This window comes from Anser cygnoides, chromosome 10 (assembly GCF_040182565.1).
Source record: "Anser cygnoides isolate HZ-2024a breed goose chromosome 10, Taihu_goose_T2T_genome, whole genome shotgun sequence".
NCBI lineage: Eukaryota > Metazoa > Chordata > Aves > Anseriformes > Anatidae > Anser > Anser cygnoides.
The window spans coordinates 9,803,709-9,815,627 of NC_089882.1; the positions used below are offsets into that span (position 1 = coordinate 9,803,709).

At 49.5% G+C, this 11,919-nt stretch overlaps 1 protein-coding gene across 1 annotated transcript in view; it reads right to left on the reverse strand.

The window, feature by feature from the left end:
- Positions 1-9,117, reverse strand: part of SYNPR (synaptoporin) — a 91,565-nt gene extending 82,448 nt beyond the window's left edge. The window contains exons 1-2 of the mRNA XM_067003152.1: positions 9,085-9,117; positions 8,938-9,003 (exon numbers count right to left, since the gene is read on the reverse strand). Of these exons, the coding sequence (XP_066859253.1) occupies positions 8,938-9,003; positions 9,085-9,102 (84 nt within the window). The 5' untranslated portion in view covers positions 9,103-9,117. The remainder of the gene's footprint in view (positions 1-8,937; positions 9,004-9,084) is intronic.
- Between the last annotated feature and the right edge of the window lie 2,802 nt (positions 9,118-11,919).

The window sequence follows — 11,919 nt, forward strand, 5'->3', positions numbered from 1 at the left end:
AAATAACGCAAGAGGGCAGAGCATGAACATCTAAGGTGAAGTCTGAGGACAGACACAAAATTCTTCTTGTAATTCAGAGAGCTGCTGAAGTGCTGCTACTCCAAGTCAGCGGCTGAGGTAGCAGGGACCACGCAGCTGTTAGGCAGCACTGCTTTCAGAGACCTCCTGAGCAGAATTTCACCCTTGGTACTTCGGGTTCCTGTGCACTTCCAGAGAACACTCAGCCAGGCCGCTTGCAGCGGGTACTTCTCGTGGAATAAGGATCAAGTTGACAGGCCGGGAGTTCTGCAGGACGGTCGAATCAGATTTATTTCTGACAGTGGCTGGCTCCGGGACTGTACACCCATCTGAACATTTATAACACGTTATTGAAGTCTTCCTGCTCCACAGTTTTTTGCCTGCTTCCTTAACACAGAGGCATGGGAGACTGTCTCCCCGGTGCCTAGGATGCCCGCTGGGACGTTAGCAAAGAGGCGTCCCCAGTCCCTCTATACAGGGTGTTGTGACCTCTGACTCTGACACTACCCCCCCAGAGTTCTGCTGTGTGATGGCACCTCTGAGCAGAGGCTGGGCAGCCCCAGAGCTCCCCCAATTTCTCCAACAAGCCCCTGGCTGCTGCACACCCTGCTCCCCACGGCACAAGCTCCCGCAGGCGCCGCCTCCGACGCAGCCCTCTCCCAGGTGCTACGGCGTCTTGGCAGGGGCACAGACTGAACAGCTTGCGCGCAGCAACGCTGCTCCATCCGTCAGAACATCGCAGAGGAAGGAAAGGTGTAACAAAAAAGGGCGACAGGCGCAGTGCTGCAGCCTTTCCCAGGCAGTCTCCTTGCACCGCGCACCTTCCCCACTGCTTTAGGACTGAAGCTGGCATGAGGCTCGTGAGCCCTTTCTGCTCTGAGGACCGCAACGCTGCCTCCCACTGCAGATGGCTGCTGCTCCGGAGAGCCCCTCTCTCTCGGGCCCACGTTAGTCTAACCTTCTGCTGAGCTTTCTCCCCTCGCAATATTATAGAAACATTCGGTGCTGGCAGTACCCGAGCTGTCCGGTGTGGGATCGCGCCTTCCCATCACAGCCACAGCCTCCGAGCGTGGCCGCCAGGAGTTCTCACCTCTCTGGGTGTCTGAGCTCAGTTCTGAGCAATTAGCTAAAATATACAAGTAGGACACGCAAAAATCTTCTGGATTTCTCTTCTGGAAATCTTCCCTAATTGACTGAACGCTATTACCGAGCCCTTTTAATGTCATAATTTGTGTCTGCAGTTAGAACCATTGAAAAATCCATCATTTGACATTACTTAAGCATTTTCTTAAGAACAGGCAGCAATATCAGCTTTTCCAGCTGAGCGGTGAGGTATTCTGAATGGGAAAAACATTGTTTCCAAAGACAAACCTGAGAAGTTTCTGCCAAAAGATAAAAACTGTGCAAATTAAACAATGCAAAAGCTGGCAGTTTGTCTATATTCAGTATTCCCTTGCTTTTGCCAAAAAGAAAGCAAGCTGTCACCTTAGCAACTATGCCACACTTTGCAGTACATATGTCACTTTGAACAAACACCTTAAAAGCAGCACCTCCACCCTCATGTTCCTTTCCACAACGTCCTTTGCAGCACGTTGTGGACCCCCCCCGAGAGTCACAGCCTTTGAGAGCCCTCTGGCCAGATACTGGACAGACAGACAGACGGCCCAGTGCTGTTCTCCACTGGGTATCCCATGACCATAAAACATGTAACCGCTTTTATTTGGTGCCAAAGGAGAAAGCTGGTTCAGGTGTGGTGCTCTGCCCTTCATGGCCAGCCCTCGCGGAGCTCAGCATCACCCTTCTGCACCCCTCGCCCCGCAGCAGGAGGGGGTTCCCTGGGTACAGGTTTCGGGCCGTCATCGGGAAGACTCCTGCCCCTGGGGACCACGCTTGGAGCCACGAGCTCAGGCTCACATGGGGACCACAAGATCCGAAGGATGGAAGCTGTTTATCGCGAGCACATCCCTCCCTGCCTGCAACATTTGGATCCGGAGATGGCAACAGGCAGGGCTTTTACCCGGGGCTCCAATTATGCAGATGCTGATTTACAGGAGTGATGACTGAAACATCTCCCTCATAAAAATTGGCAAGGAGCCTTTAACTGTGTATGTCTAATGGCACAGCCCTCTATCTCCGTGCATCTTCTTGCTAGTTTGAAAGTCAGATCATTTTTGTTCTTCCTTTCACAGAAACCTGGTTTGCATATATAATCAAATTTAGCATTAATGAGTCTCTCTCCTCATCTTCTATTCCTAATGCTTTGAGCAGCCACACGCAGATAATACCATCTGATTCTGCCATCAAGAAGGTGGCTTACCATAAGGAGATTTTACCAATTTCACTCGGATTTCTTTCTAACTCCAAAATCTCCTGCTTCCTTGAGCGTAGTTCCTTGACCACATGTGCTAACCCAACGTAACTCTTGCGTGCCTGGTCCCACTAAGTTTGGGCTCGACCTGCCTGAGAATTATCAAGATTTAAACGAATACTTGGGTGACCTTTTACAATCGATACTTCCATGATTATAACATGAGCTCAAATGGAAACGTTAGGCACATCTTGAATGAAAGATGCTGTTTATTTCCAATGTGGTCTGGCATTACTGACGTTTTCTCCTTCCCTCCTTGCCTGTACCAGCATCTGTACCATTTTAAAAACAACTTCCAGACACAAGATCAGCACGATTCCCAGTTTCTGACGGGATCTATGCACACAAACATCCATGTGAGCAGCGTGCAGAAGAGCCAGCTCCGCAGTCTGCACAAACGCGGGATCACAGAACAGATTTCCTGCTCCTCCACTTGTCTTCCGAGTTTGCAGTCTTTAGGGCTCCCATCTCTCTCCTGCTACCATATGGCAGCATATGGCTTGTCGGAGCCAAAGGTTCCCGAATCACAAGACTCCCAGAAGCTGAGACTTTAGGACCACAAGGTAAAACACCATGCAGAAACTGTGAGAGCTTCTGCTGCCTCTGCCCCAGTCCCACTGACAGTGACATACGCTCTCACATCTGTCTGCAGCAAAAACTTCCCAGATATCTTTCCTAAATTTCACGTTTGTGAAATGCCATGTGCAACAGAGCCTGATGTCTAATGGCAAAATCTACCTCCCAGTTCTTCCTAATTAAAATAACTTCTCCAACAGAGCTTGCTGCCTGCAGAGCAGTGGTGCCCTGGTACATGCCCAGAAGTTGCATGCCCAGTTTCAGGGCCCACCAGAGCCTGTTTGCAGGGCTCACTGCTGTCGGACGCTCACATGCCCTTGTTTCGAAGTGGCAGGTTTTGTCCTTACTGAACCACAGTGTATTTTGCATGCATTATGCTAAGCTGCCTATAAGAAATCATCCAATTAATGACAGCTTAACAGAGAAGGGTTAGTTACACAGTAATTACCTTTCTGACGTTAAAATACCATAGAAATGGATTTACAGTTTTTTGATTAAGTAGCAAGTTTTATTGATCTGACACTCTACATACAAGGTCTGTGAGATAGGAACTGGGCCAGGTTTGCAAAAAGAACCTGCTTTTCAAGGAAGACTTTCAAAAACCAATCTTTTTTATTTATTTAATATTTTTGTGTATCCTATACATGGAGATGGACAGACCCAATACAGAATGCACAGTCTGGTCCTGGTGTTGCTTGAGCATAAGCAACATCAAATTTTCAATAATAAAAAGATATTATTGTTATTAAGTCTTTTCTCTTAAAACAAGGGCAGGGAAGATCAAACACTTCAATCTTCCAGCCTTGCATCTACAAGGAGCATTAGGCTCTAGCAGGATTGCCCCGCTCCACCACCAACAGTACTCCTCACGGATCACTCTTTGCCCATGCCAGACAGCAGCCTTCTGGTTGAGCAAAAACCAAGCAAGCACAAGCAAATTTGATGAAGAGGCTCAAACAGCTTTAATATATCTTAGGCCCATAGCACACTTTACAGAGCAAATTACTAATCATGAATGCCTTGTGCAGGAGTCACCTTGTTCCCCCCCATTCACTTTCATCACCAAGATCTCCAGGTTTTTCCAGGACACACTTGGAAGCATGCACCTACTTCAGTCCATTCATATGCATGCAAATATAATCCAACAAAAGCGCTCCACAGCCAGACGAGCAATCAGCAGTAGAACAAAAGACAAGACTTATTATCCATCTTTCAAGACTGAGAGACCCTTTGCCTTCCAAGTACGCATCTGTTTGCAAGGCAAGGGTGCTAACCTTTCAGAGGCAGTAGAAACAAAGCGAGCTTGACTCTTGCCAAGATGATAACAGCCTGACCTTCTTCCCATCTCCCAAGTCAAGTGATCTCATCGCAAAGGCAAGGAAGCAAAGCCAGGTCAGCTTGGTCCATGTACACACAGAGTTTTGAAACCACATTGGCATTTCACTTGTCTGGTTTCCATCAGAGCTGAATGGGGATTTGTTGTCCAAATGCCAGGCACTGCTTTGAAAACCTTTGGTACATCCCATGAAGAATCATGTGTGGTGAGTACCTACAGTCATGCAAAGACTGGAATGTATTTTTTTTTTCTGCACAAAGCAAGAATTGAAACAACTCCTCGCACAGATTCGGGTTTGTTAAACTGCTTAATGTCCACATCCAACTTGACCTATGAAGAAAAGCCCCAGCAGTGTTTTTCAGACTGCTACACCACCGGTAGATGAAAACCATGGATATAAAACTGCTCCCAGGTACATACACACCGATGTGAAAGGGGCACAGCAGAAGGACAGTCCTGTAAGCAACCAGAGCAGAGGGCGCGCATGACTCAGTCTTGTGAATGCATCCATAGGGTTTGTCCTGCAACACAAACGTCTCCCATTTGCCCCAATAAAAGCAGCGCTGGATTAGACAGAGCTCCTTGTATGGTCTTTGTGCCCCAAATACCCCCTCAGCTGTGCCCATGCCTGGGCAGGGCTCCAGGCTGGCAGTGGTCAGCTCCTGCCCAGAGCAAGGAGCTTGTGATGAGCTGTAAAGCACCTGCAGAGCCGCCAGGGCTATGCCAGTGCCCCTCCACTTGCAGAGCAGTGCAGGCTCTGTACCTCTGCTACTTGTCAAGGATTACAGGGAAATGCATTACGGACATCACCGCAGCTCCTGGTATTTTACGTGGTCACTGGACAAATGCCGGGCTGTTTTGCATCCACAGGAATGGAGTTGTTTGTGGCAAGTCACTGTGAAGCAAAGTCCTTAAAAACCTCAGCCTAATGATTGAAAGTATCCATATTTACAAAAAAAATTTTTTGCAGGTAACCCCATGAATCTATAAGAAGTACGTCATATAGATGTCACATTGCAGATGCACAACGCCCTGCTTTTCAGCTGATTTGCTTTTGTAGGGCTCCAGAGAGGCAACAACTGTGGGATAAATATAACACACTCGATAAACTTGCTTTTCTTACTTACTTTTCACAGACCCAATAAAAGCAACCTAAGCACATCCAGATATCTACATGATGGAAATTAATCCAGGGAGATGAACATATTTCTTCTCTTTCATCTTTCCTTTCTCATTACTGTCAGGTACACATATAGGGGAGTCATTTCTCAAGTGGAGCTTTAATAGTGTCTATGGCACTGCAACTGGTCGCAAAGGACTGTAGTGCCACAGCAGATAGCCATGAAATAAACTCAGTAGTATATCCTTGTCTGTTATTCCATGGGTCTTCATGTGAGACAAGGAAACGACGGGGAGGAAGAATAAATTTGGCTCTTAAACTGTTTTCTCCTGCCCCCAACACGTGCCATGAAGCAAGAGTTGACTCAAAACTGGAAACACCCTGAGCCTATCTTGTACAGCTGTGTGCAATTTTCCAACTCCAGAACTGTGATCTGTATGCTGTAAGTACACTATTACCATGGTAGAGCTCTGGATTTTAAAAACAAATGCAACTCTGAGGCTTAACTCTTACAAGTCCCCCCCCCTTTTTTTTTTTTCTTTTAACCTTTCCTGGGCCTGAGCCAACATTGTCTCTACACGGCTTCTAAATGCAATTTCTTGGCTGGAAATAAGATTACAATGTACATGAGAAATACAAATGTAAACATATTACCGTACCATGAATATTCAGAAGACTCAGCCCTGTTTCAGCATCTTCTCTCTGGGTGATAATCAGAACAGAAGTCTGACAAAGGCCTGACCGAGTCCCTGCTCCTCAAGACACCGGTCCGTGACTGCACGGAAGCTGCAACTCGCACACCAACAGATTGCTCCTGCAGCAGTCACGCTTCCACACCTGAGGAGCCTACAGCCACCCCAGTTGTCTCCAGATCTGCAAATATTTGCACTTGCTTGTACAACGGTGCTCCTGGAGTTGGCATATGAGAGGTTTAATAACAAGACACGTGGACCCCCTGAGCCACTTCCTCCATGGGCCTACCCAAATTGCCCAAAAGCACACGTTCAAGATGGGACTGCTTGGACCAGCTGAGGACATTTTTGGTCCACACCACCTCCAGGCCACCAGCCTTTCCGAGGAAGACCAAAGAAATCATCAAGGAAGTCCGAGGAGCCCTGCCACCTGTGCTGTAACCCTCCCCGTGCCATGACCCAACGCCCAGCATCAGTGCGTCTCCGGCTGGGCGTGAGCTTTGCTTCTCCCCAAATGCAACCTAGGACCCAGGTGCGAGGTGTTCAGAGGTGCCACGAGTAGCACGGGGGCTACAGCACACAAAGAGGGGAGAAGTGCCAGTTTTCCTCCTTCTTAGACCGTCGAAAGGGCTTTCCCCACTCCTGGGTCCTACCTGCTTGATTTCACACTAGAAATCAAAAACCTGGCTTTCTGGGAAACGCGAATAAAAAAAGCGCAAGTTTTCCAAAAGCACGAGTTAACACCTCCCTCTGAGATGGTAAATAAGCCAGAAGAAGGCAATGTTACAATCACTCGCTGTTGCTTTCCCAGATCCCAAAACTCCACGTAAAGCTGTGTTATGATTCAGCTGTCACGTCACTCGCGTGGCACCGGTCACACCTTCCGATAGGTGATTACTGCGAACCTCCGAGAAACTCATCAGCGTTAACAAGAGCAGGTTTAATAAATTCCTCTGTCACCAGCACTTTCTGCATAAAAACCCCACTCACACATCATTTAACACCCGAAATGAAACAGCTGTAAATTCAGCAATTAGCGGTGTAATTTGACTGTTCTGATCAAGTGCACTGAAGGCTGCAAGGCTGCTGGGGGATGTGAAAGCTGCCACAGAATCTGGTGGAGCTTTTTTAAAGTTTAAAATGGCAATTAGGCTGAAAATTAAAAAGAAAGGAGTTTGAGGAAAAGATGGCCACTTATTTGAGACCAGAGATGGTGGGGAGAGTTGAATGGCAGTCGGTGGGCATGGTTAGAGGAGAAGGATGATGGGAGCAGCACAAGGAAGTGAAGAGAACTGGAATTTGTGTAACCCAAAAAGCCTACCGAGTATATAACTAGATGCAGTCTTACACACTCCTTGCACTAAGATGCACTTAATTCTACTCACAGATATATTTCAAAAGGGGGGAAAGAGTAATTTCTGAGACCATCTTAAGTTGTAATGCACTCTGCATCCTCCTTCCTCGTTCCCAAGGGACTGATCCACGCCAGCAGTGTCAGAGCTGTTCCCACACAGACACGCGTGTGTTTACAGACATGCAACCACAAGAGTTTCACATGTAGTTTTCAACCATGACAAAAGGCAGGCTTATATTCAGCTGCTGGAAAAAGTTACAGAACTAGGAAATCATCGAGAAAAGAGCCCTGAGAGTTCCCACTTAGTGTCTCAAAGACGCCAACGTGCTGGGGGGGGTGGGACAGTTTCCTGGCAGGGCTCAGGCTGTGCCCCCCCAGCGCTCGCTGCCCAGCCACCACCAGCACAGCTTCAGCGGGAAGATATTGAAGACACCACGCTCCCAGCAGCTATTTGCCAAAAAAAAAGCTTTGCTCCCCGTTCTGCTTCGTGTTTGCTTTCACAGCGAGCTGCAGGGTGTGCTGCAGGGTGGCTGAAGCCCCCCAGAACCATGTCTGGTGCTCAGCCCCTCAGCACCCCGACTTCTCCTGGAGGCAGGAGCAGCAGTGCCGGCTGCCTTTGCAGGAGCTCTGGGGACCTCGTCCACCCTCCGTAGCCACCACACACAAGTCACCCCACTGCAGGGCCACCTCGAGCCCACGGCACCGCCATGTCCCCATCACCCTGCGCCACGGGACCCGGGGCTTTGGGGCTCTCAGCGTGGAGAGGAGCTGCTGGCGGCGTGCGGGGACCAGCAGCTGGCTCCGGGGAGAGCAGCTGCCCCCCAACACATGCCAAAACTCCCCCTCAGCAGCACCCCGCGGGCAGGCTGCACGCAGCGGGTGCCAATGTGCGGGTAAAGGCACCCGCGCGCGGACGCGCCCCCCAAAAATACGCGGCTTACATAATTCCCCAGCCAGTCGGCGTTAGGGGAATGTGATTAATCCTCCATGACATGTTCTGAACTTTCCGTTCGGGGAGGCTCTCTCCTCCCGCAGACCTACTGGCGATGAATGTCATTTGACCTGCAGACTTCACTACGAATGAGCATCAGAGCAAGCAGCAGTGACATTGCTCCGCAAACCAATTATCTGCCTCCTTCCCCGCTCGGCCCAGAGACAAGTTTGCTCAACGCATAACGAGGGTTTTTTTTTCCACCCCCTTTTCTTAAAAATTTGTTTACACCCGGCACAAGGATAACAGGCACCCACAACCCCCCCCCCCCTTCCCCCCAAAGAGCTGTCCCACCGACCCCACCACCGCAGGACGACGGGTCCGCATCCTCAGCCCCCCGGCACCCCCCGTCCCAGCCCGGCTCCCACCTGTTCCGCGGGGCGCACCTTGGGGACACCCCCCCGAGCCCCCCCCCACCACCACCACGGCGACCCCCCCGCGACCGAAGCACCTCTCCCCATCCCTCCCCACGCGGGACTCACCCACTCGAGCACCCTGAGGAAAGCGAGCGGCTCCTTCACCACGCGGAAAGTCCCCGCGGAGGCGAGCTGCGGGCAGAGAGAAGGGGTCAGCCCCGCGCTCCGCACCCCCCCGCCCCTCCACCCGGCCCCGCACCGCACCCCGCGGACCTGGTCCACCGCCTCCATGGCGCCGCAGCCCCGCGGAGCCGAGCGGAGCCGCCCGCCAGCCGGGGATGCGCTGCGCGCCGCTGCCCCCGCGCACGCCGGGCGGAGCAGCCGGGCGGGGCCCCGAGCCCCCCGCACCGCCCCGCGGAGCCGCCCCGAGCCCCCCGCACCGCCCCGCGCCCCCCGCACCTCCCTGCGCCCCCCCGCACCGCCCCGAGCCCCCCGCACCGCCCCGAGCCCCCCCGCACCCCTCCGACCGGCGCCCGCGGGCTGATGCGCGCAGCGCCCACCCCTCACTCCGCCACTCACTTATTGCTATTATTATCATATTATTATTATTCTTTTTAAATATAAATCTCTCCATATATATTTTCTTTAATTTTTAAACATTTTCATTTCAAAAGGAAAAGGACGGGGAAAGAGTTAAAAAAATAAATAAAAGATGACTCCCCGCGCCCCCCGCACCCCTCCGACCTGCGCCCGCGGGCTGATGCGCGCAGCGCCCACCCCTCACTCTGCCATTCACTTATTGCTATTATTATATTATTATTCTTTTAAAATATAAATTTATGTATTTTTTTTTTAATTTTTAAACATTTTCATTTCAAAAAGAAAAGGTCGGGGAAAGAGTTAAAAAATAAATAAAAGATGACTCCCCACACCCCCCGCACCGCTCCGACCTGTGCCTGCGGGCTGATGCGCACAGCACTCACCCCTCACTCACTTATTGCTATTATTATCATTTTTTAAAAACATATATATATATATATAATTAATTTTAAATATTGTTATTTCAAAAGGAAAAGGTCAGGAAAAGAGTTAAAAAAATAAATAAAAGATTCCCCCCGCCCCCCGCACCGCTCCGACCTCCACCCGCTGGCTGATGCGTGCAGCGCTCGCCCCTCACTCCACCACTCACTTATATTATTATTATTAAATATATATATATATATTAATTTTTAGACACTTTTGTTTCAAAAGGAAAACGTTGGGGAAAGGATTATAGAAAATAAAAAGATTTTTTGTTGTTTTAATTTTGAAACATTTTTATTTCAGAAGGAAAACGTCAGGGAAAAAGAAAAAAAAAAAGAAAAAAAAGAAAAAAGAAAAGAAGGAAAATATTAAAAAAAAAAAAAAAAGGAAAAAAACAACCTGCCAAGAAGCTACTCATATCTGTGCAGCAGCAGCCGGGCCAGCCGTGTCCTTCTTTCCCCTCTTGATCTCCCCGGGCAAACTTGCCTGCCGCCCCCGGCCCCCCGCAGCAGCCCCGCTGCCGTCCCGCTCCCTGTGCGCTCCCTCGTGCTTTTGTAGCATTTCCTTGACAGCAGAGCAGCGTTTTCCATGTGTGCTGTCGTCGTGCTGGCCTCGTTTCCCAACGTAACCCCAGTGATTAGAATATATCCTGGGCGGCACAGCCTGGCAGGAGCAGCAGTTCTCTGCATAGGTCCGTGCTTGCCTTGCCCTCGCGTGCTGACAACGCTTCCAGTTCCTTGTGGCTTTAAAACATCGCCACGAGAGGTTTGTGATGGGGCCAGATCCTGCCCAGCAAGGGCTCAGGACGGCACTGAGGGCACAAACCCATCACCCTGTGTTCCAGCACATATCCAGTGAGATTTAGATCCCACTTCTGCAAGCACTTACATACTCAATTCGCCACCACCCCAACGAACAGCTCTGCCACCAGGACCCCAGTGCTCTAACAGGATTTGGGCCCTAAGTAGGTCAGGGACAGCACTACCTACCTCAAAAATACCTGAAGATTTCTCTCTGTAAGCAACCAACCAGCTGCAGGAGTTTAAGTTAATTAGATTTGTTCAAAATAAAGCTCAGTTAAAAAATCCATATGTGCTCTAGGAGCAAACAAGAGGCATGTGGGGGTAATGAATTTCTGAAAGTTTAACTGGAGCTTGATGCAGAAGATTCTGTGTCAAAATTGTGGAACTGTAAAGAACCCAGTCATATCTTATGACAGCAAAGGGAGGGGGCCCAACTTTTATTTTTTAAAACTATTTCCCCATCAGAAATAGGCTTGGGGTCAGAATTACAACTACATTTCATTTTTTCAAGGAAAAAAAAAAACACAATCGTTGTCACCTGTACCCTCCTTCCTTCCTGCCCTTGGAGAAAAATAGGAAAGAAAATTTGATTATGAAATATTATGGAAGCTTTTTTATTTAAATTAAAAAATAACTTTTTTCTGGGAATATGAAACACTTCTCAGCTATCGTAGTAACTGCCTGGAGGTGGCTTGGTGCTATGGGAGGCAGACTTCCTTGGCTGTGGCGAAGAGACAGAGCACCCCTAGGTCTCCAGAGGGCACAAGCAGGCAGCAATACACCAGCCACCCTCTGCCTTCCGGCCACAGCTTCCCCCGCTGGTGCAGAGAACCAGGGCCAGGTCCCTGTGAGCCACCTGCCTGCAGCTCCCACATCTGGGGCAGAAACCAGTCCAGTGCCCAAAAAGTGCAGCCACGCAAAATACTGAAACATTTAGGAGAGTTATAACTGAGCAGTAGACCAGGGAGAGGTGGGCATTTTTTTTTCCCTTAATTTTATTGGTAGAAATGAAAGCTCAATTTCCATTGAGTGCCCTGAAGAACTGGAAGCCTAATTCACCTACTCTCTCATTAACTACCTTTTCTTATAATCCTGAGATTTTTAGGAGCACTTGAGCTTCTGTTTTCAGAAACTGTCAGTCTCGGACACACAAAAGCAGATATTCTGAAGACCCTCAGCACCACCAGGATGGGCTCTGCTGACAAACAGAATGGTTTCCCAGCTGCTCTCCAGCTCTGTGAGCATCGGCGTGCAGTGGCTTTGGGAGCTCCCTTGTGCTGCA